Source organism: Ranitomeya imitator, chromosome 6 (genome assembly GCF_032444005.1).
Source record: "Ranitomeya imitator isolate aRanImi1 chromosome 6, aRanImi1.pri, whole genome shotgun sequence".
Taxonomy (NCBI): Eukaryota; Metazoa; Chordata; class Amphibia; order Anura; family Dendrobatidae; genus Ranitomeya; species Ranitomeya imitator.
In genome coordinates, this window is record NC_091287.1 from 163180933 (window position 1) to 163207310 (window position 26378).

Sequence of the window (26378 nt, forward strand, 5' to 3'; positions counted from 1 at the left end):
CCGCAGAACTTAGAAGTGAAGGAGCGCCGTTTGACTTTTTCAATGCAGAATTGGCTGGAATTGAGATCGGACGCCATGTCACGTTTAGAGAGCCCCTGATGTGCCTAAACAGTGGAAACTCCCACAAGTGACACCATTTTGGAAACTAGACCCCTTAAGGAACTTATCTAGATGTGTGGTGAGCACTTTGAACCCCCAAGTGCTTCACAGAAGTTTATAACGTAGAGCCGTGAAAATAAAAAATCGCTTTTGTTTACACAAAAATGATCTTTTCGCCCACAAATTCTTATTTTCACAAGGGTAACAGGAGAAATTAGACCACAAAAGTTGTTATGCAATTTCTCCTGAGTACGTCGATACCCAATATGTGGGGGTAAACCACTGTTTGGGCGCACCGCAGAGCTTGGAAGAGAAGGAGTGCCGTTTTACTTTTTCAATGTAGAATTGGCTGGAATTGAGATTGGACGCCATGTCGCGTTTGGAGAGCCCCTGATGTGCCTAAACAGTGGAAACCCCCCACAAGTGACACCATTTTGGAAACTAGACCCCTTAAGGAACTTATCTAGATGTGTGGTGAGCACTTTGAACCCCCATGTGCTTCACAGAAGTTTATAACGTAGAGCCGTGAAAAAAAATATATTTTTTTTTCCACAAAAAAGATTTTTAGCCGCCAAGTTTTTATTTTCACAAGGGTAACAAGAAAAATTGGACCCCAAAAGTTGTTGTCCAATTTGTCCTGAGTATGCTGGTACCCCATATGTGGGGGTAAACCACTGTTTAGGCGCACGGCAGAGCTCGAAAGGAAGGAGCGCCGTTTTGGAATGCAGACTTTGATAGAATGGTCTGTGGGCATTATGTTGCGATTGCAGAGCCCCTGATGTACCTAACCAGTAGAAACCCTCCACAAGTGACCCCATTTTGGAAACTAGACCCCCCAAGGAACTTATCTAGATGTGTGGTGAGAAATTTGAATGCCCAAGTGCTTCACAGAAGTTTGGAATGCAGAGTCGTGAAAATAAAAAATATTTTTTTTTTCACAAAAAAGATATTGTAGCCCCCAAGTTTTTATTTTCACAAGGGTAACAGGAGAAATTGGACTGCAATAGTTGTCCAATTTATCTTGAGTACGCTGATGCGCCATATGTGGGGGTAAACCATTGTTTGGGTGCACGGCAGAGCTCGGAAGGGAAGGAGCGCCGTTTTGGAATGCAGACTTTGATAGAATGGTCTGTGGGCATTATGTTGCGATTGCAGAGCCCCTGATGTACCTAAACAGTAGTAATCCCCCACAAGTGACCCCATTTTGGAAACTAGACGCCCCAAGGAACTTGTCTAGATGTGTGGTGAGAACTTTGAATGCCCAAGTGCTTCACAGAAGTTTATAATGCAGAGTCATAAAAAAAAAAAAATTTCCACAAAAAAGATTTTGTAGCCCCCAAGTTTTTATTTTCACAAGGGTAACAAGAGAAATTGGACCCCAGAAGTTGTTGTCCAATTTATCCCGAGTACGCTGATGCCCCATATGTGGGGGTAACCCACTGTTTGGGCGCACGGCAGAGCTCAGAAGGGAGGGAGCACCATTTGACTTTTTGAGCGCAAAATTGGCTGTCGTGTTTGGAGACCCCCTGATGTACCTAAACAGTGGAAACCCCCCAATTCTAGCTCCAACCCAACTCCAACACACCCCTAACCCTAATCCCAACCTGATCCATAATCCTAATCACTAACCCTAACCATAATCACAACCCTTACCCCAAAACAACCCTAATGTCAACCCTAACCATAACCCTAATCAAAACCCTAAATCCAACACACCGCTAATCCTAATCTCAACCCTAACCTCAAACCTAACCCTAATCCCAATACACCCCTAATCACAACCCTAACCTTAACCCTAATCCCAAACCTAACCCTAATCCCAAGCGTAACCCTAATGCCAACCCTAACCCTAATACCAACCCTAATCCAAACCCTAATCCCAACTCTAACCCTAACTTTAGCCCCAACCCTAGCCCTAACTTTAGCCCCAACCCTAACCCTAGCCCTAAGGCTACTTTCACACTTGCGTCGTTTGGCATCCGTCGCAATCCGTAGTTTTGGACAAGAAACGGATCCTGCAAATGTGCCCGCAGGATGCGTTTTTTGCCCATAGACTTGTATTGCCGACGGATCGTGACAGATGGCCACACGTCGCGTCCGTCGTGCACTGGATCAGTTGTGTTTTGGCGGACCGTCGGCACAAAAAAACGTTCAATGAAACGTTTTTTTGTACGTCGCATCCGCCATTTCTGACCGCGCATGTGTGGCCGTAACTCCGCACCCTCCTCCCCAGGACATAGATTGGGCAGCGGATGCGTTGAAAAACTACATCCGCTGCCCACGTTGTGCACAATTTTCACAACGTGCGTCGGTATGTCGGGCCGACGCATTGCGACGGCCCCGTACCGACGTAAGTGTGAAAGAAGCCTAACCCTAAATTTAACCCCAACCCTAATCCTAAATTTAGCCCTAGCCCTAACCCTAGCCCTAACCCTAACCCTAGCCCTAACCCTACCCCTAACCCTACCCCTAGCCCTAACCCTAATTTTAGCCCCAACTGCTGTTCTCCTGCCGGCCAGCAGATGGAGACAGATGGCGGGTGCACTGCGCATGCGCCCGCCATTTTCTTTTCCCCGGCAGCCAGGAGGAGCAGCAGGAGGACCCAGGGACACAGGTGAGTATGATAGGGTCCCCGAATCCCCCTATTTATCTGTCCTCTGATGTGCAATCACATCAGAGGACAGAGAATTACACTTTACTTTTTTTTTTTTTTTGCGGTCGCCGGTAAACAGTTAATTACCGGCGATCGCAAAACAGGGGTCGGTAAAACAGACCCCGATCATGTTCTTTGGGGTCTCGGCTACCCCCGGCAGCCAAGACCCCAAAGATTCCCCCGGTGCCGGCCGGCGGGCGCACTGCGCATGCGCCCGCCATTTTGAAGATGGCGGCGCCCAACGGGAGCCACGAGGAGCAGCGGGGGAGATAGGTGAGTATCGGGGGGCTATCTGGGACCCCTTTTCTCTGTCCGACGATGTGCGATCACATCGGAGGACAGAGAAATTAAAAAGAGATCGCTTTTTTTTTTTTTGCGATCGCCGGTAAACGGTTAATTACCGGCGATCGCAAATGCGGTGTGGGTAAAAAAAACCCCGAATCATGTTCTCTGGGGTCTCGGCTACCCCCGGCAGCCGAGACCCCGGAGAAAATCCGACTCTGGGGGGCTCTATTCACTTTTTCCACAGCGCCGTTAATTAACGGCGCTGTGGTTTAAGTACCCTTAGCAGCCGCCGTTAAAAGGCGTATCGGCGGTCGCTAAGGGGTTAATGTGTGTATATTCCGGCAGCCAATCAGGGCGCAGAAATCATCCACAAAGTCATGACACAAGGGCTTCTGTGACTGGCTGCCGAAGTCACGTGTCCCTTGCCATATAAAAACGGAAATCTTGTTTTGCTGATGCCATTTTCTCAGTTTAACAGCGCAGAGGCCACTCCTGCTGCTGCTGCAAGTGAACTTGTCATTTATTTAGATGGTAATCTGTCCTGTGTGAAATCAATCTACCAACATCTAACTAGATTGTGCTAAAACTGTATTGCAGTCAGGAGACCCCATTTGCTAATCAAAATTGTTGGGTCTAATATTGGGGTTCAGCCAGGAGGCCCTGTTTGCTAATCCAAATTGCTTGTTCTAAAACTGTGTCGCAGTCAGGAGACCCCATTTGCTAATCCAGATAATTAGGTCTAAGAGTGTTGTTCAGTCATACTGTCTAAGAGAATTAATACTGATTGTTCATTTAGTGATAGGTCTGGGTTTAAGGTTGAAAAACAGCAGATTAAAAGATGGGAAGAGTACATACAACATGAGTGGGAAAAAGCAAGTTCATGGTGGAAGGGAAAATAGTCTTGGTTTTTGACGTGTACGTGGGTTAGGTGTTAATGAAAGCTCAACTGAATAAACCCCGTCTAGTCCTATCGAAAGACATATGACAACATCTGTTAGGCTGGTTTCACATTTGCATTCAGGAGGGCTGCGGATGGCTGCCAACTTCTGCATCCTCATACAATGCATGTCTCTGCGTACCCAGTTAAAGATTGGTACGCAGGGAAACGCAGGAGGCATACAGAAGTAGGCGGAGCTTCAAGGAGGACGTAGGCAGCCACCCGCAGCCTTCCTGAACGCAAATATGAACCTAGCCTTACACAGCAGAACGCCTTGCAGATGAGGCTCATAAAGAGCTTGTTCTCCAGTGGATTGCAAGTGTTACATCAAGTGGGCTCTCCTCTTCTTCCTCCACCTTAACATAACACACAGTACAATCATCAGAGGTGGCACCCCACTCACCCTTGTTTCCCCCTGCGTCACAAATTTCCAACTGCCTATGGGGAACCACAGATGCCTATCTGCAGAGTCTGCAGAGCTGTTCACACATTCTATTCCATGGGCAAGAAGGAGAAGGAAAGCATGCACCGATGTCCAAAATGTTTTTCTGTTGGATCAGGGGCCGGACAAAGTAGGGTGCGAGCAGAATCCAGACCCTGTCACCAGACATTAACCCCTGGGTGGAGGTAATACTGATGAGACTCACATATGAGAAGCGTACGCAGACTGTACTGTACTGTTCTGTCAGGGCAGGAAGAGGAGGAGGGTGACTCTCTGGGTGAGAAGTGGGAGAACAGAGGATGAGGTTGTAGAACCATTGGTGTGAACCCAGAGGCACGTAGCTCAGCAGAGGAGGAGGAGGAAGACGTACATACACGGAGTGATGCAACCACGACAAGCACTGCCTCCTTAGCCACAACTGAGGCTGTGGTCATCATCTGTTTAGAGTCTGCAGTTTGCAGGGCCAGCAAGGGTTGCCTAGCCTGGGCCTTTTTGAGGTCGCAAAGGATGACCCAACTTGTTATCTGCCAACTTTGCTGAAAACAACTCAGTAGAGGCAAAAATTGCAATGATTTGACTACTACATGCATGAACCTGCACATGTGCGATCAACATGCCTTAGTCTGTGAATCACCCTGCACTAAAATATGTACTAGTGGGCCTCCAACCACCAGCCGTCCCATCAACCGCATCTGCAGCTTCTTTCTTCTGTCACTGTGGCAAGTATTCTCACACAGGTCTTCGGCCGCAGTTCCTCCACTTTTTTACCCGCTACAGTAGGGTTGAGAAAGCTCGACAGCTGTTATGGAAGTGGAGATGCCTACTGTTTTTGTTTCACCGAGCACATCACATCTTTCCCAATCCACCATAACATCTCCACCTGCGCCTGACTCACAGTCCAGCAGTTTGTCCTTTTCACCCTACTCCAGCCTCTCTCGACACTGTAGCCAGTCCTCGGTCCTGCAGTTGTGGTTCCGTAAAAAAATGTTTCCTCCTATACATGCCAACGCTAAGAGCTTGAACTCCGCCATTTCTAATCTGTTGCCCACTGAAATGCTGTCTTTCCACCTATTGGATACAGACGGTTTCGCAAAGTTGATGGCCGTCACACTCCCCCAGTATCAGTTGCCCAGTCACCATTATTTCTCTAAGAAAGCTATGTGTGAGCTACACCAGCATGTCACAGACAACATAACGCGTTCCCTAAAAAAATATTTGCCAGGGTACATTTGACCACTGACACCTGGACAAGCAAACATGGACAGGGGCGTTACATCTTGCTGACTGGGCACGGTGTTTGGGTGGGGCGGCACAGCTGTTACTTCGGTCCCCTTCTGGTCACTTTCACTGTCATTAGGTAATGTACTGTTTATCCTACTCCTATATCATGATTACAATACTGCACATCTCGTATTATGGCTCTGGTTAGATAGGCTTCATACAGCACTGGCAAAAACATTAAGAGACCACTGCAAAATTTTCAGTTTGTCTGATTTTTCTCTTTATAGGTATATTTTTGAGTAAAATGTAAATTGTTCTTTTATTCTATAAACTACTGACAACATGTCTCGGAAGTTCCAAGTAATAAATTTTGTATTTGTTTTCTGAAAATGAGAAAAGGTCAAAATAACAAAAAAATACATTGCTTGCAGATCTCAAGTAATGCAAAAAAAAGTTCATAATCATTTAGAAGCAACAATACTAATGTTTTAACTCATAAAGAGTTCAGAAATCAATATTTTGTGGAATAACCATGATTTTTAATCACAGCTTTCATGTGTCTTGGCATGCTTTCCACCAGTCTTTCACACTGCTTTTGGGTGACCTTATGCCACTCCTTGTACAAAAAAATTAAGCAGTTCTTCTTTGTTTGATGGCTTGTGACTATCCATCTTCCTCTTGATTACATTCCAGAGGTTTTCAGTGGGGTTCAGGTCTGGAGATTGGACTGGCCATGACAGGAATTTGATGTGGAGGTCCTTCATCCACACATTGATTGATCTAGCTGTATGGCATGGCGCATTGTCCTGCTGGAAAAACCAGTCCTCAGAGTTCGAGAGCATTGCCTGAGCAGAAGGAATCAACTTTTTCCAGTATAACCTTGTATGTGGCTTGGTTATTGACACCCTTATTATTGACACCCTGAGATCATGATTGTGTGGTCCTGATGTTTGCCATGGCAATTCATGGCCAAATAGATGCCTTAAAGTCTCTCAGATATAGCAGCCGGTTCAGAAGTTAGCGACCTTTAAGTGGTAAAGAAACAGTTTTTCATTTCTGTCATGCCACTTTGCATTAATTCCTGAAAATCACCTGAAGAGTTAATAAATTACCTGTCAGAAGTTTTCAATATGTCGAGGGGTGCTGTTTTTAAAATGGTATCACTTTTGGAGGTTTTCCAATATATATTTTTTTACAGTTGTGTCAAATTTCTGATTTTTTAAATAAATAAACACAAAACCTATCGACCTAAATTTACCGATATCATAAATTATAATGTGCCACAAAAAAAAAACAATCGCAAAATCGCTGGGATTTGTTGAAGCATTCCAGAGTTATCACCACATAAAGTTACATTGGTCAGAATTTTTTTTTTAAAAATGGCCTGTCACTAAGGAGTTAAACACTATTATTTTATTCCTCCCAGTAAAACAATAACACTTATCTCACCTGTGGTGCTGGCGCCATTCCAGGCAATCCCTGTGGCAATTCAGCTTTTGCTTCACTCTCACCTCCTTTGGACGTAACTGACATCCACAAGAGGTGAGGGAGCAGCCGCAGTCTGAAGTGATTGGCAGCCGGGATCGTGTGACATAGGCATGTGACGCAATCTCTGGAAGACCTAGCGCTGACACCGCTGGAACTGCCCCCTGCCTTGGAGGTCAGGATTTGTGTTCTCATTTTCCAAGGGGGAACATAGGGGTTGATTATCGGTTAAACGTGGTCTATGTAAATCAGGGGTAGTGCGTTCCCTGCACTAATCCTCCCTCTCATTGTGTAAGCACAACCCTGTGGTTGTGAGTGACAGGATTTTCAAAATAAATTTTACCACCAGCTCTTTGCAGACTTTGTGGCTTGCCGAGTCCAGTGTTGCTGCTGCCTAGGGGATAATTTGTTCACAATACCAAAAATAGAGACAATTCTCAAAATTACAATAGCTATTCAATTCTTATCCTTGTTAACCCTTCATCAGATAATACATAACAAGGTATAACCTAATAGTCTATATGTGCATCCTCAAGATATCTTGTAATTGTTGAAGTGGTTAGGTGATCAGAAGAAAGAAAAAACAGACTATCTGTATAGTAGTATATCGAGCTATTTTCTGTCTATGGAGCTAGAAGTTAAGTCCCACTTTGCGCATTTGGAAAACTCTTGATAAATGGGGGTCTGGGTGCTGAGGCCTCCCCTAATCACTTAAAAGGTGATTCGGGCATAGGCTGTAATGTTGCCAGTTTAGTTCTTAATACCCTGTCTCTAGAAAAGCATAAATATTAATAGGAAAAAAAAGGGGGGGTTGAGTTCCAGCTCCCTAAAATAATTCTTTTATTGATGCCTTTAAAAACATATTGTACACGGTGTACATTCTCCCTCCAGTATGTGCCGATGGACAGAGATTATAAATATTAATACTCATAAGACACAATTTATTATAGCAAAATGCCTGATTTGAATAATTTCTAAACGATCTTAGTGGTTAATAGAATGACAAAGGTTGTATTTATGTGGTTCTTGACAGTAATTCATGTATAAGCGTTAATCAAATTACCGAATTGTAACCCACTAGCGATAACCAGGGAATGCATCACCATACCAAAGGCCCCACAGCTGGATTCACGTGACCACAGACAAGTGCATTTATTGAGTAATTGTACTTGGCTTCCCTGCAGTTACATAGATGCACAGACTCTTTCCAGTAAATTGATTGTTTCTTTTTTACCTAGGGTATTTGGGTAAATGTAAAGTTGCATTGCATGATCTCTTGCTTTGATTATAAAACACAAATATTTTTTTTTCAAGACAACCACTTAAACGGAGATGCTGTAATTGTTCTGTACTGTTCTATTTTCATTTGTGAATCTGTATGCTATTGGTTGACGCTACCCTACATTAGAGATATAAGCCTAAATATTTACTACCAGATTTTGACTTGCAATTAATATCCTACATATCCTACAGATAGAAGATAATTACCGTATATACTCGAGTATAAGCCGACCCGAGTATAAGCCGAGACCTCTAACTTTGCCTCAAAAAACTGGGAAAACTTAATGACTTGAGTATAATCCTAGGGTGGGAAATGCAGCAGCTACTGGTAAATTTCAAAACTAAAAATAGATACCAATAAAGGTAAAATTAATTGAGACATCAGTAGGTTAAGTGTTTTTGAATATCCATATTGAATCAGGAGCCCCATATAATGCTCCATAAAGTTCATAATGGGCCCCATAAGATGCTCCATACAAAATACGCCCCATAAGATGCTCCATATTAAAATATCCCCATATAATGCTGCACAAAGGTTAATAAGAGCCGCATAAGATGCTCCATAGAGATACAGGGGTTGGACCAAATAATGGAAACGCCTAACATTTTGGCATCATAATCTTCAAATATGTTATAAACATACAAACCGTGACATATGGTAATGTTTTGTTGTTGATTATTTGTGCTATGTGACATGTATGTAAATTAACTGTTTGTTGGGCAGAATTGTAAGAACATTGATGAGAACCTGATACCAATGGCAGACCTCTCGGATTTTCAAAGAGGCCAAATTGTTGGTGCTCGTATGGCAGGCGCTAGTGTAACAGAAAGTGCCCGAATGCTTGGTGTGTCAAGAGGTACTGTCTCCAAAGTAATGACTGCATTTGAAAGAGAAGGAAAAACGTCCGCAGCAAAGCACAGGTCCGGCCGAAAGTCCAAGTTGACTGAGCGAGACCTTCGGACTCTAAAGCGAATTGTGAGAGAGGATCGCAAGACCACGGCTCCGAAAATCACTGCTAAGCTCAATGAACACCTACAGAACCCAGTTTCCACGAAAACTGTTCGTCGGGAGCTGCACAAATCTGGATTCCATGGAAGAGCTGCAATTAGAAAACCGCTGCTCTCAATGACAAATGTTTCCAAGCGTTTAGAGTGATGTACAGTAGAAACCTCCAGAATTGGTCCTCGAGCAGTAGAAATATGTGATATTCTCAGACGAATCATCGTTTACGCTATTTCCGACCTCCGGCCGAGTATACGTTTGGAGACGGCCGAAAGAAGCATTCCATCCACACTGCCTTCTCCCAACCGTAAAACATGGTGGAGGTTCTGTGATGATCTGGGGTGCTATTTCATAGAGATCCGCCGGGCCAATGATATCCCTTCATGGAAGAATTAACAGCCGAGATTATTTAGGCATTTTGGGCGACCAAGTGCATCCAATGGTTCAAGCACTGTTCCAGGAGGGGAACGCCATCTTTCAGGATGATAATGCACCAATTAATAGAGCTAGAATCGTTAAAGCATGGCACGAGGAACATTCTAATGAAGTTGGGCATCTCATCTGGCCCCCACAATCCCCAGAACTCAACATTATTGAGCATTTATGGTCGATTTTAGAGATTCAAGTTAGACGTCAATTTCCACCGCCATCGTCGCTCAAAGAACTGGAGGGTGTTTTAACTGCAGAATGGGCTAAAATTCCTTTGGAAACAATTCACACCTTGTATGAATCCATACCTTGGAGAATTGAGGCTGTAATCGCCGCAAAAGGTGGACCAACACCATATTAAACTAACTTTTGTTGATGTTTCCAGGTGTTTCCATTATTTGGTCCAACCCCTGTATTTGCCCCATATACTGCTCCACAAATGTTGATTATGGCCCCATAATATGCTCCATAGAGATATTTGCCCCATATAATGCTGCACAAATGTTGATTATGGCCCCATAAGATGCTCCATAGAAATATTTGCCCCATACAATGCTGCGCAAATGTTGATTATGGCCCCATAAGATGCTCCATAGAGATATTTGCCCCATATAATGCTGCACAAATGTTGATTATGGCCCCATAAGATGCTCCATAGAGATATTTTTCCCAAACAATGCTGCACAAATGCTGATTATGGCCCCATAAGATGCTCCATAGAGATATTTGCCCCATATGCTGTTGCTGCGATTAAAAAAAAAAATAATGACATACTCACGTCTCGTCGCTCAGGCCCCCAGCACTTGCAATATTCACCTGTCCTCGTTCCACCGCCGGGCGCCGCTGTGTCTTCCAGCTCTCTGCACTGACGTTCAGACAGAGGGCGCGCACTAACAACGTCATCCCGCCTTCTGACCTGAGCGTCACAGCAGAGGACACGGAAGACGGAGCGGCGCCCAGCGGCGGAACAAGGACAGGTGAATATCGCGCAATGCTGCTCACCCTCCCCATTATACTCACCTGCTCCCGGCGCGGTCCCTGGCAGCTTCCTTGATGGTCTTCTCCAGCGCGGGCAGCTTCTTCCAGCGTTGAGTGGTCACTGATACCGCTCATTACAGTAATGAATATTCAGCTCCACCCCTATTGGAGTCGCGTCCATATTCATTACTGTAATGAGCGGTACCATGTGACCGCTCAACGCTGGAAGAAGCTGTCAGCGCCTGGAGACCATCGGAGATGCAGAGACGCGCCAGGAGCAGGTGAGTATGTCACAGCCGCCGCTCCCCCTCCCCAACCGAACCCCCTGGGACAGTGACTCGAGTATAAGCCGAGAGGGGCGCTTTCAGCCTAAAAAAATGGGCTGAAAATCTCAACTTATACTCGAGTCTATACGGAAAATCAGTACAGCCGTTATAAAAGAGAGCAAAAGTACAGGGTCAGCATTGTGACCCAGTGGTTTGGCTTTTTATTTTCCAGCATTGTCGTCTAGTGTCCACGATGACCAATTTTTATGAAGTTTATATGTTCTAGCCATGTAAATGATAAATTCTTTCCTTTTCCTGATCTTAGATTTGTATGGATAAGTAATAATGTGTTATTGTACGGACACATGACATACAACTACCTTTTTACATATGTAAAGTCTGGATAAAGGGAAATTCCATATTTTAATTAATTCTTCTTTTGTATTTTTCCCCTGCAGCTAGTGTACCATGTATTGCAGCTGGGGGCATTCGCAGTCCTTGCAATTTTAATTATGAGACTGAAGTTATTTTTGACACCCCACATGTGTGTTATGGCCTCCCTGCTGTGCGCTAGACCGGTAAGTCTGTATCTGATGACGTGTTATTAATTGATTTATGATTTCATTTAACATGAACTGATTAACATCACCACCTCTGTACAATCACAGACTGATAGGAGTATGATCAATTTCACATTTTTTCTCATTTGCACCTCATTTGCACATGATATTCCACTCTATGGGCAGTTTTAGACATCTGTGTATTATGGTCTGAGCTTTGACCATGATGTTCTATCTGACTGTGGATTTTCTGATCAGAGCTCAACAACCTCATGTATGCTTATAAGAATGTTGAATTTGAGTAAGGAGATCCGTAAGCAGTCTGTATTGGGACCAAAACTCATGCATGTGTGAATCCGTTCTTAATTATTACTTTTCCTCTGCTTCTTTACTATTTTATACCATTTGGTAGACTGGAAACTCAAAACATCAGATATCTATGCCTAGCATGAAAATGCATTAGGAAGGTTCTGCTGTATATTCTTGGGCAGAAGCTGAATGTATTGCAATTGAATATATCATTTTCATCAAACATGTTTTTGTTGTCTTGACCAATCAGCGACTTGGGATTTCCGTTACAGACAGACAAAGACAGACAGAAAGACAGAAGTGACCCTTAGACAATTATATAGTAGATTAATCCAATATTAATAAAGGGTTAAAAAAACACACACACATTTGGAAAAAAGTATTTTAATTAAATAAATACACATGGTGTTGTAATATCTTTTTTATTATTATTATTTATTTATATAGCACCATTGATTCCATGGTGCTTTACATGAGAAGGGGTTACATACAAGTTACAGATATCACTTACAGTAAGCAAACTAACAATTACAGACTGATACAGAGGGGTGACGACCCTGCCCTTGCAGGCTTACATTCTACAGGATTATGGGGAAGGAGACAGCAGGTTGAGGGTTGCAGGAGCTCCGGTATTGGTGAGGCGGTAGCTTCGGTAGTGATGAGGAGGCAGCAGGGTCAGTGCAGGCTGTAGGCTTTCCTGAAGAGATGGGTTTTCAGGTTCCGTCTGAAGGATCCGAATGTGGTTGATAGTCGGACGTGTTGGGGCAAAGAATTCCAGAGGATGGGGGATATTCGGGAGAAGTATTGGAGGCGGTTGGATGAGGAGCGAATAAGTGTGGAGGAGAGAAGGAGGTCTTGGGAGGACCAGAGATCACGTGAGGGAAGATATCGGGAGATTAGTTCAGAGATATATGGAGGAGACAGGTTGTGGATGGCTTCGTAGGTCAGTAGTAGTAATTTGAACTGGACACGCTGAGGGAATGGGAGCCAGTGAAGAGATTTGCAGAGGGGGGAAGCAGAGGAGTAGTGAGGAGAGAGATGAATTAGTCGGGCAGCAGAGTTAAGGATGGACTGGAGATGGTGCAAGGGTGTTAGCAGGGAGGCTGCAGAAAAGGATGTTGCAGTAGTCAAGGCGGGAGATGATGAGGGCATGCACAAGCATTTTAGTAGATTGGGGGTTGAGGAAAGGACGGATCCTGGAGATGTTTTTGAGCTGGAGGCGACAGGAGGTGGAAAGAGCTTGGATGTGCGGTTTGCGGCACAGGGCAGAGTCGAAGGTTACTCCGAGGCAGCGGACTTCCGGTACGGGGGAAAGCATGATGTCATTGATTGCGATAGATAGGTCAGGTAAGGAAGATCTATGGGATGGAGGAAAGATGATGAGTTCAGATTTGTCCACATTGAGTTTGAGGAAGAGAGAGGAGAAGGAGGAGGATATGGCTGATAGGCACTCTGGGATTCTGGACAGCAGAGCAGTGACGTCTGGGCCAGAGAGGTAGATCTGAGTGTCATCAGCATAGAGGTGGTACTGAAATCCATGGGACTTTGAGTTGTCCCAGGCCAAGTGTATAGATTGAGAAGAGTAGGGGTCCCAGAAGAGAGCCTTGGGGGACTCCAACAGAGAGAGGGTGGGATGAGGAGGTAGTGTGGGAGTGGGAGACGCTGATTGTGCGGTTGGAAAGGTACAAGGAGATCCAGGATAGGGTGAGGTCTTTGATGCCAAAGGAGGATTATACGCTCAATCCAATTGAAGACCCTTGTCACCTGAAACAAAGCTAAAATAAAAAAAAACAACAATATCCCATACCTCTCCGGCGTTATAGTCAAGTCCCATGCTGTAAATCCATCTGAAGGGGTTAAATAATTTTACAAGCAGGAGCCTGCTAATGCATCTGTTGCCCCTGTAAAAACTGGTGAATGAATGGAAAGCAGGGTAACATAGCTACCTAGACTTGCAGTGATGCACCCCCTGCTGGCATAACCTCATAGGAACTCTAGCGTGAGAAAATATTCAGAAAAATTCCCACGCTAGAGTTCATATAAGGTTATGCCAGCAGGGGGCACAGCAACGCAATTCTACGATGCTACATTCCCCTGCATTCCATTCATTTCCTAGTTTTTACAGGCAGGGGCAACAGCTTCATTAGCAGGCTGCTGCTTGTAAAATTATTTAACCCCTTTAGATGGATTTACAGCGTGGGACATGACTGGTCGCCGGAAATGTATGGGATATTGTTGTTTTTTTTATTTTAACTTTGTTTCAGGTGACAAGGGTCTTCAATTGGATTGAGCGTATAATAAAGATATTACAACACCAAGTGTATTTACTTCATTAAAATACTTTTTTCCAAATGTGTGGGTGTTTTTTTAACCCTTTATTAATATTGGATTAATAGTGGAGAGGTGTCTTATTGACACCTCTCCATTATTAACCAGGCTTAATGTCACCTTACAATAGCAAGGTGACATTAACCCTTTATTACCCCATATCCCACCACTACAGGGTAGTAGGAAGAGAGGCTAAGTGCCAGAATAGGCGCATCTTACAGATGTGCCTTTTCTGGGGTGGCCGGGGGCAGATGTTTTTAGCCAGGGGGGGCCAATAACCATGGTCCCTCTATAGGCTATTAATATCTGCCCTCAGTCACTGGCTTTCCCACTCTGGCGGAGAAAATTGCGCGGGAGCTCACGCCAATTTTTTCCGTGATTTAATCTTTTATTTTAACACTGCCACAAAATTTTACACACAGACACTTCTTACATTAGTAATGAGGGATATGTAAAAATCTAATGAATATATAATGGTTTACTGTATGTAAACCGTGTCTCATATCCTGTCGGGTTTGGGAAGGAGATGGCAAAAGCCGGCAATTGAATTAACCGGCTTTTCTGCTATCTAGCGCTGTATCTACTATATAATTGTCTAAGGGTCACTTCCGTCTGTCTGTCCTTCTGTCACAGTTATTCATTCGCTGATTGGTCTCGCCAGCTGCTTGTCATGGCTGCCGCGACCAATCGGCGACGGGCACAGTCCGGAAGAATATGGACGCTCCTTACTCCCTGCAGTCAGTGCCTGTCGCCCGCATACTCCCCTCCGGTCACCGCTAACACAGGGTTAATGCCGGCGGTAATGGACCGCGATATGCCGCGGGTAACGCACTCCGTTACCGCCGCTATTAACCCTGTGTGTCCCCAACTTTTTACTATTGACGCTGCCTATGCGGCATCAATAGTAAAAAATGTAATGTTAAAAATAATTTTAAAAAAACCTGCTATACTCACCCTCCGTTGCAGCTCGCACCGGCCGCCATCTTCCGTTGCAGGTTCCGGTGGCTGAAGGACCTGCCATGACGTCACGGTCATGTGACCGCGACGTCATCACAGGCCCTGCGCTGCAAAGACCTGCCATGACGTCAAGGTCATGTGACCGCGACGTCATCACAGGTCCTGCGCTAATACCAACCCTGGGACCGGAACCTGCTATGGACTACAAGGGCTCCCTCGGAAAGGTGAGTATATGTTTATTTTTTTCACCTGTCACACATCTGGCTGGGCAATATACTACGTGACTGGCCAATATACTACGTGGCTCTGTGCTGTATACTACTTCACTGTGCAATATACTACGTCACTGGGCAATATACTACGTGGCTGCGCAATATACTACTTGACTGGGCAATATACTACGTGGCTCTGTGCTGTATACTACGCTGTGCAATATACTACATCAATGGGCAATATACTACGTCACTGGGCAATATACTACGTCACTGGGCAATATACTACGTGGCTGCGCAATATACTACGTGGCTGCGCAATATACTACGTCACTAGGCAATATACTACGTAACTGGGCAATATACTACGTCACTAGGCAATATACTACGAGGCTGTGCAATATACTACGTAGCTCGGCAATATACTACGTAACTGGGCAATATACTATGTGGCTGGGCAATATACTACGTGGCTGCGCAATATACTACGTCACTAGGCAATATACTACGTAACTGGGCAATATACTACGTCACTAGGCAATATACTACGAGGCTGTGCAATATACTACGTAGCTCGGCAATATACTATGTGGCTGGGCAATATACTACGTGGCTGCGCAATATACTACGTCACTAGGCAATATACTACGTAACTGGGCAATATACTACATCACTAGGCAATATACTACGAGGCTGGGCAATATACTACGTGGGCTGTGCAATATACTACGTAGCTCGGCAATATACTACATTACTGGGCAATATATTCTATGTGGCTGGGCAATATACTACGTGGCTGCACCATATACTACGTCACTAGGCAATATACTACGTAACTGGGCAATATACTACGTGGCTGGGCAATATACTACGTAACTGGGCAATATGCTACGTGGCTGGCCAATATATTACATCACTGGGCAATATACTACGTTGCTGGGCAATATACTACATGGCTGGGCAATATACTACGTGACTGGGCAATATACTATGTGGCTCTGCTACAGTTAGGGCCAGAAATATTTGGACAGTGACACAATTTTCGCGAGTTGGGCTCTGCATGCCACCACATTGGATTTGAAATGAAACCTCTACAACAGAATTCAAGTGCAGATTGTAACGTTTAATTTGAAGGGTTGAACAAAAATATCTGATAGAAAATGTAGGAATTGTACACATTTCTTTACAAACACTCCACATTTTAGGAGGTCAAAAGTAATTGGACAAATAAACATAACCCAAACAAAATATTTTTATTTTCAATATTTTGTTGCAAATCCTTTGGAGGCAATCACTGCCTTAAGTCTGGAACCCATGGACATCACCAAACGCTGGGTTTCCTCCTTCTTAATGCTTTGCCAGGCCTTTACAGCCGCAGCCTTCAGGTCTTGCTTGTTTGTGGGTCTTTCCGTCTTAAGTCTGGATTTGAGCAAGTGAAATGCATGCTCAATTGGGTTTAGATCTGGAGATTGACTTGGCCATTGCAGAATGTTCCACTTTTTGGCACTCATGAACTCCTGGGTAGCTTTGGATGTATGCTTGGGGTCATTGTCCATCTGTACTATGAAGCGCCGTCCAATCAACTTTGCAGCATTTGGCTGAATCTGGGCTGAAAGTATATCCCGGTACACTTCAGAATTCATCCGGCTACTCTTGTCTGCTCTTATGTCATCAATAAACACAAGTGACCCAGTGCCATTGAAAGCCATGCATGCCCATGCCATCACGTTGCCTCCACCATGTTTTACAGAGGATGTGGTGTGCCTTGGATCATGTGCCGTTCCCTTTCTTCTCCAAACTTTTTTCTTCCCATCATTCTGGTACAGGTTGATCTTTGTCTCATCTGTCCATAGAATACTTTTCCAGAACTGAGCTGGCTTCTTGAGGTGTTTTTCTGCAAATTTAACTCTGGCCTGTCTATTTTTGGTATTGATGAATGGTTTGCATCTAGATGTGAACCCTTTGTATTTACTGTCATGGAGTCTTCTCTTTACTGTTGACTTAGAGACAGATACACCTACTTCACTGAGAGTGTTCTGGACTTCAGTTGATGTTGTGAACGGGTTCTTCTTCATCAAATTAAGTATGCGGCGATCATCCACCACTGTTGTCATCCGTGGACGCCCAGGCCTTTTTGAGTTCCCAAGCTCACCAGTCAATTCCTTTTTTCTCAGAATGTACCCAACTGTTGTTTTTACTACTCCAAGCATGTCTGCTATCTCTGATGGATTTTTTCTTTTTTTTCAGCCTCAGGATGTTCTGCTTCACCTCAATTGAGAGTTCCTTTGACCGCATGTTGTCTGCTCACAGCAACAGCTTCCAAATGCAAAACCACACACCTGGAATCCACCCCTGACCTTTTAACTACTTCATTGATTACAGGTTAACGAGGGAGACGCCTTCAGAGTTAATTGCAGCCCTTAGAGTCCATTGTCCAATTACTTTTGGTCCCTTGAAAAAGAGGACGCTATGCATTGCAGAGCTATGATTCCTAAACCCTTTCTCCGATTTGGATGTGGAAACTATCATATTGCAGCTGGGAGTGTGCACTTTCAGCCCATATTATATATATAATTGTATTTCTGAACATGTTTTTGTAAACAGCTAAAATAACAAAACTTGTGTCACTGTCCAAATTTTTCTGGCCCTAACTGTATATACTACGTGGCTGGGCAATATACTACGTGGCTGGGCAATATACTACGTGGCTGGGCAATATACTACGTGACTGGGCAATATACTATGTGACTGGGCAATACACTACGTGACTGGGCAATATACTACGTGACTGGGCAATATACTACGTGGCTGGGCAATATACTACGTGGCTGGGCAATATACTACATGGGCTGTGCAATATACTACGTGGACATGCATATTCTAGAATACCCGATGCGTTAGAATCGGGCCACCATCTAGTTAAATATAAATATATTTATATATGTGTCTCAATGACATATGCCGTATTTTCCGGCGTATAAGACGACTTTTTAACCCCTGAAAATCGTCTCAAAAGTTGGGGGTCGTCTTATATGCCGGGTACGGCGTGTGCAGGGAGTGATCCTGGATGGTTCCCAGGGTCTGAAGGAGAGGAGATTCTCCTTCAGGCCCTGGGATCCATATTCATGTAAAAAATAAAGAATAAAAATAAAAAATATGGATATACTCACCCTCGGATGGCCCCTGGCTCTCTATGGTGCAAGCGGCAGCCTCCGTTCCTAAGAATGCATTGAGCGTAAGACCTGCAATGGTGTCGCGGTTGCGTGACCGGTCGGGTGACCGCGACGTCATCACAGGTCCTACGCTCAATGCATTCTTAGGAACGGAGGCTACCGCTTGCACCGCTGAGAGCCAGGGGCCGTCCGAGGGTGAGTATATCCATATTTTTTATATTTATTCTTTATTTTTTACATGAATATGGATCTCGGGGCCTGGAGGAGAGTCTCCTCTCCTCCAGACCCAGGAAACCATACGCACCGCACACGCCGTATAAGATGACTGGGCGTGTAAGATGACCCCCGTCTTATACGGCGGGTATATCCCAAATTATATATATATATATATATATATATATATATATACAGTGGGGCAAAAAAGTATTTAGTCAGTCAGCAATAGTGCAAGTTCCACCACCTAAAAAGATGAGAGGCGTCTGTAATTTACATCATAGGTAGACCTCAACTATGGGAGACAAACTGAGAAAAAAAAATCCAGAAAATCACATTGTATGTTTTTTTAACATTTTATTTGCATATTATGGTGGAAAATAAGTATTTGGTCAGAAACAAAATTTCATCTCAATACTTTGTAATATATCCTTTATTGGCAATGACAGAGGTCAAACGTTTTCTGTAAGTCTTCACAAGGTTGCCACACACTGTTGTTGGTATGTTGGCCCATTCCTCCATGCAGATCTCCTCTAGAGCAGTGATGTTTTTGGCTTTTCGCTTGGCAACACGGACTTTCAACTCCCTCCAAAGGTTTTCTATAGGGTTGAGATCTGGAGACTGTCTAGGCCACTCCAGGACCTTGAAATGCTTCTTACGAAGCCACTCCTTCGTTGCCCTGGCAGTGTGCTTTGAATCATTGTCATGTTGAAAGACCCAGCCACGTTTCATCTTCAATGCCCTTGCTGATGGAAGGAGGTTTGCACTCAAAATCTCACGATACATGGCCCCATTCATTCTTTCATGTACCCGGATCAGTCGTCCTGGCCCCTTTGCAGAGAAACAGCCCCAAAGCATGATGTTTCCACCACCATGCTTTACAGTAGGTATGGTGTTTGATGGATGCAACTCAGTATTCTTTTTCCTCCAAACACGACAAGTTGTGTTTCTACCAAACAGTTCCAGTTTGGTTTCATCAGACCATAGGACATTCTCCCAAAACTCCTCTGGATCATCCAAATGCTCTCTAGCAAACTTCAGACGGGCCCGGACATGTACTGGCTTAAGCATTGGGACACGTCTGGCACTGCAGGATCTGAGTCCATGGTGGCGTAGTGTGTTACTTATGGTAGGCCTTGTTACATTGGTCCCAGCTCTCTGCAGTTCATTCACTAGGTCCCCCCGCATGGTTCTGGGATTTTTGCTCACCGTTCTTGTGATCATTCTGACCCCACGGGGTGGGATTTTGCGTGGAGCCCCAGATCGAGGGAGATTATCAGTGGTCTTGTATGTCTTCCATTTTCTAATTATTGCTCCCACTGTTGATTTCTTCACTCCAAGCTGGTTGGCTATTGCAGATTCAGTCTTCCCAGCCTGGTGCAGGGCTACAATTTTGTTTCTGGTGTCCTTTGACAGCTCTTTGGTCTTCACCATAGTGGAGTTTGGAGTCAGACTGTTTGAGGGTGTGCACAGGTGTCTTTTTATACTGATAACAAGTTTAAACAGGTGCCATTACTACAGGTAATGAGTGGAGGAAAGAGGAGACTCTTAAAGAAGAAGTTACAGGTCTGTGAGAGCCAGAAATCCTGATTGTTTGTTTCTGACCAAATACTTATTTTCCACCATAATATGCAAATAAATTGTTAAAAAAACAGACAATGTGATTTTCTTGATTTTTATTTCTCAGTTTGTCTCCCATAGTTGAGGTTTACCTATGATGTAAATTACAGACGCCTCTCATCTTTTTAAGTGGTGGAACTTGCACTATTGCTGACTGACTAAATACTTTTTTGCCCCACTGTATATATATATATATATATTTTATATGGAAACGTTGGGGGTCGTCTTATACGCCCAGTCGTCTTATACAGCAGAAAATACGGTATATATATATATTTATACCTATACTATATGTAGACATTTATTCTATCTACCGATATTCCATTCTAACCTGTCAGTGTGATTTTACTGTACACTGCACTGAATTACCAGCTTTTCTATAGAACACCGCTGTGTATTTCTCGCAAGTCACACTGATAGTCCGTGTGTAATCCGTATTTTTCTCGCCACCATAGACTTTCATTGGCGGATTTTTTGCGCAATACGCTGACAAACGCAGCATGCTGCGATTTTCTACGCCCGTAAAATACAGCTGAGAAATATACGGCAGATAGGAGCTGCCCCATAGAGAAACATTGGTCAGTGTGCAATGCGTAGTTTTTGCGCTTCTCATACGTCCGTAAAATTCTCTAGTGTGACGCCGGCCCAATTTATGTGAGCAGTGTGCGCTTTATATGGATGGATAAGTAGGATATTTTCTACAATATAAAGCATATTAACCCAACTAAGCTCAGAGTCCCTAAAAGCAGCGTATACTAGATTTATTTTTTATAGTGTTGCATAGCAAAATACTTTCACACTTTAAGGCTGCCGTCACACTATCAGTATTTGGTCAGTATTTTACATCAGTATTTGTAAGCCAAAACCAGGAGTGGAACAATTAGAAGAAAAGTATAATAGAAACATATGCACCACTTCTGCATTTATCACCCACTCCTGGTTTTGGCTTACAAATGCTGATATAAAATACTGACCAAATACTGCTAGTGTGACGGCAGCCTAACAGGTGTATTGACTTTCCTGGCTTAGATAGGCAGCTGGCACAGCAGATGTTTGGTTTAAAAGACTGAAAAATTCTTGCGTTGTTGAAAATCAATTTTCGGAAGACAATAGAGAAACTGATAAAATCTAATTGAGAAAAGATAAGAACCCCAAAAATATTATGAAGAAACTATCTCAATAAAATGTACTTGATCTTTCCAAAGCATGTTAGGCTACGTTCACATTTGGGTTGCGTCGGGCGCAACCGCGGCGACGCATGCGTCATGTGCCCCTATATTTAACATGGGGGGCGCATGGACATGCGTTTCACTTGAGTTTTGTGACGCATGCGTCACTGCAGCGCATGCGTCAGGGCGCAGAGGACGCTGCATGATGCAGTTTTTTCTGCATGAAAAAGTGAACGCGTGCGTCACAAAACGCTGCGTTGTGCATGCGTTTACATTTGCGTTGTGCGTTGCATCGCCGACGCAGCACCGCACAACTCAAATGTGAACGTAGCCTTAAATGGAAATTGATCGACTGACATTTTGTCCCCTTCAGTCTTCTAGAATTCTGATTTGTTTTTTACATTTTGTCTGAGTGTTGGTTATTTACCAGATATTGCCTCCAATTATGGGAACAATTTTCTATGCAAGAAAACAATCTTATATATGGTGTTCTGTACATACATTTTTACCAAGTGTTATTTTTTATTTTTAGAAATTTGCTCTAAATAGAGGGAAAATAAAGTAAAAGTAGAGCTTTAATAGCCTCCTGGATTAGAGAAGAAATCAGGAGCTAGCCACTTTAGTGCTCCGAACAAACATTCACAGCACTGTACTGAGCAGGAAACTCTATTGTAAAAGTAATCTCAAGTCATGTAGACCGTAGCTGTAGAGAAAAAGAAAAGTCCTGGCTGCATAATCGCCATGAAGACTGAACCGGACCTACAAAGGTCCTGGTGCTCATGTGTGTGCCTAGTAAGGTGCATTTGTAGTATGCCATAATAGGCAACTGTGCATATTTCTTTCCCCACATGTTCAATACACCAGCACATTATTAATGAAATATACAATGTAGGATTGTTAAATAAGACAAAAAAATATATAAAAATGTGTTATACAAATAGAAAATACACATGTAACACATTTAAAAAATAAAAAATATATCAAAATTTTAATGAAACTTTGAGGTGTTCTAATTTCAGAATCGTTTTTTTCCTACAAGGTCCGTTCGTAGTTAAAAAAAAAAAAAAAAAAAAACAAGCAAAAACCCCTGTTCTTCACTCATCTGCCCCCAAGTCCAGCACTGGGCCTCCACCGCTGCTCTTCATGTCTGTTGTCTGCACCACTGACATCACACCAACAGCGCTGCAGACAATAACTTAGCACGGCCGCTCTACCTTCATAGACAGCAGAAACCACTGAACTCATTGATGGGCTGTAGCGCTTCACATACATATACCTGGAGCAATGGTGGAGAGTAAGTAAAGCACAGTTTTTGTTTTTTGTTTTCTACCGGAACTTATAGGAAAATCTTTTCTGAAAGTGGACAACTTCTTTAACTCCCATGTATTTGGTATCCCCGTGTACAGTTATTTTTGTCTGCGTCTGGCTATCCTACCTATCACAACATGCAATGATTTCTATTTTAACTTTGCAGCTTTTTGGGTGGATCTTCAACCGGATAAGTCGCCATATGTTTATACTTCTCATAGTAATATTGATGTCTATACAAGGTATTAGCAACATTAAAGCTCAGTTGAATATAAAAGGGGAGTTCAGCAATATAGCTCAGGAGGAGCTATTGGAGTGGATAAAATTCAGCACGAAGCCAAGTAAGTTTTTTCCCCCTGAATTGAATTCTGTTGACACCATCAGTGACATTTAGGACGGTGATGTTGAAGGATGCAGATAAATGAAGATGAACTGCAATACAGACTCATGAACTCTGAACTGTACTGATTCTTAATTGATAGTTGTAGCCGTTAATTGATGTTGATAGTATATTGCAGTAATATGGCACCAGCATGTGTTCAGCATGAGACTAAGGATGGTTTACACCACCCCATTTGCAGCATTGAGTGACTTCCAATCTGTAAATATGTGCCAGTTGGAGGTCATTTATTAGCCTGTTTACACAGGAAAACTGTGTTTAACGATACTCACTGAATAATAATAATAATAATTTTATTTCTATAGCACCAACATGGACATGTACAAAGAATAAAGACATTACCGAGCAACACATAGTTCAACAGTTGCAGGAGGAGTGAAGGCCCTGCTCACATGCTTACAATTTATAATGATGAATTATAGTTCATTCAATGTGCTCTTATTCTCAGCAATACGATTCCTGTTTACACAGGACTATGTGCTGCCGAAAATGATTTTTTGTGCAGAACAAAAGATAAATTTACCCGCTGAATGAGCCTTTTTCCCATCCATCCTGTGGTCAGCTTCTGGAAGGTACTAGATTATCGTAAACGAACATTCCTTGCATCTGTCACCTTTACCTTGTTAAATCATTCGCTTTAATTGATCAAAAATGCTGCTTTCAAAGAAGTGAGGAGAAGAAAGTTTCCTACTATTGCAGTCATTTTGTCGTAGCAATAGCCAGAGTCATTGCATCTGCTGATCAGCAACAATGCCATAGATCAGTGATGGCGAACCTTCTAGAGACCGAGTGTCCAAACTGCAATCCAAAACCCACTTATTTATCTCGAAGTGCCAACACGCCAATTTAACTTGAATACTGAGGTTTAAGGCTATGTGCACACGTTCAGGATTTTTCGGGGTTTGTTTTGCGTTTTTTCTGCCGTTTTCCGAGAGAAACTTAAAAAACACATACATAAGCATCCCATCATTTTTAATGCATTCTGCAATTTTTGTGCACATGATGCGTTTTTTTTCCACGAAAAAAATGCATTGCGGTAAAAAAAAGCAGCATGTTCATTAATTTTGCTGTTTTTTTGTGTTTTTCCCGCTATTTAACACAAAAAAACGCATGCGGATTTCTTGCAGAAAATGTCCAGTTTTGTTCAGGACGTGTGCACATAGCCTCAGTTTAGAAAAACAACTCATTCATTAGCGTTATAGAGTCTTTAACCCCTTAATCCCATATGACGTACTATCCCGTCCAGGTGACCTGGGACTTAATTCCCATGGACGGGATAGTACGTGAGCGCGGCCGGGTGTCAGCTGCCTATCGCAGCTGACATCCGGCACTATGTGCCAGGAGCGATCACGGACCGCTCCCGGCACATTAACCCCCGGCACACCGCGATCAAAGATGATCGCGGTGTGCCGGCGGTGCAGGGAAGCATCGCGCAGGGAGGGGGCTCCCTGCGGGCTTCCCTGAGACGATCGATACACGGTGATGTGCTCACCGTGTACCGAGCGTCTTCTCCCTGCAGTCCCCCGATCCAAAATGGCCGCCGGGCTGCATCCGGGTCCTGCAGGGAGCACTTCCGGGTCAGGATCAGGCTAATCCTGCCCGGCTGTATGTCAGATCACCGATCTGATAGAGTGCTGTGCACACTGTCAGATCGGTGATCTGTGATGTCCCCCCTGGGACAAAGTGAAAAAGTAAAAAAAAAAATTTCCACACTTGTAAAAAAAAAATAAAAAAAAAATTCCTAAATAAAGCAGAAAAAAAAAAATATTATTCCCATAAATACATTTCTTTACATAAAAAAAAAACAAAAAAACAATAAAAGTACACATATTTAGTATCGCCGCGTCCGTAACGACCCGACCTATAAAACTGGCCCACTAGTTAACCCCTTCAGTGAACACCGTAAGAAAAAAAAAAAAAAAACGAGCCAAAAAACAACGCTTTATTATCATAACGCTGAACAAAAAGTGGAATAACACGCGATCAAAAAGACGGATATAAATAACCATGTTACCTCTGAAAACGTCATCTTGTCCCGCAAAAAACGAGCCGCCATATAGCATCATAACCAAAAAAATAAAAAAGTTATAGTCCTCAGAATAAAGCGATGCCAAAATAATTATTTTTTCTATAAAATAGCTTTTATCGTATAAAAGCGCCAAAACATAAAAAAAATGATATAAATGAGGTGTCGCTGTAATCGTACTGACCCGAAGAATAAAACTGCTTCATCAATTTTACCAAACGCGGAACGGTATAAACGCCTCCCCCAAAAGAAATTCATGAATAGCTGGTTTTTGGTCATTCTGCCTCACAAAAAATCGGAATAAAAAGCGATCAAAAACGGTCACGTGTCCGAAAATGTAACCGATAAAAACGTCAACTCGTCCCGCAAAAAACAAGACCTCACATGACTCTGTGGACCAAAATATGGAAAAATTATAGGTCTCAAAATGTGGAGACGCAAAAACTTTTTTGCTATAAAAAGCGTCTTTTAGTGTGTGACGGCTGCCAATCATAAAAATCCGCTAAAAAACTCGCTATAAAAGTAAATCAAACCCCCCTTCATCACCCCCTTAGTTAGGCTAGGTTCACATTGCGTTAATGGGTTAACGCTAACGGACAGCGTTGCACGGCGAAAATGTCACAATTAACGCCGTGCAACGGGTCCGTTAGCACAACCATTGACAGCAATGTGATTTTCAGGTGTAGCGCATCGCTAGAGCGTGCCTTTTTCGGCTCGCGCTAGCAAGGTGCCATTCTTTTGTGGCGCGCCTCAGACGCTGCTTGCAGCGTCCGCGGCGCGCCCGAGGTCCGATCCCCGATCTTCCAGAGCGTGGACGTTAACGCGACCACTAAACACGACACCTAAAAAGACATTGCGTTAGCGCAATCCGCTAGTGCTAAACGGATTTCCCTAACGCAATGTGAACCTAGCCTTAGGGAAAAATAATAAAATTAAAAAAAATGTATTTATTTCCATTTTCCCATTAGGGTTAGGGTTAGGGCTAGGGTTGGGGCTAGGGTTAGGGTTTGGATTACATTTAGGG

At 43.5% G+C, this 26378-nt stretch overlaps 1 protein-coding gene across 2 annotated transcripts in view; it reads left to right on the plus strand.

Annotated features, from left to right (window-relative positions):
* Positions 1–26378, plus strand: part of DPY19L1 (dpy-19 like C-mannosyltransferase 1) — a 259028-nt gene that overhangs the window by 186369 nt on the left and 46281 nt on the right. For both annotated transcript variants that reach the window (XR_011314012.1, XM_069730266.1), the window contains exons 18-19: positions 11538–11657; positions 23095–23269. Coding sequence is in view for 1 of the 2 variants with exons in the window: in XM_069730266.1 (XP_069586367.1) it covers positions 11538–11657; positions 23095–23269 (295 nt within the window). In the remaining variant the exon portion in view is untranslated. The remainder of the gene's footprint in view (positions 1–11537; positions 11658–23094; positions 23270–26378) is intronic.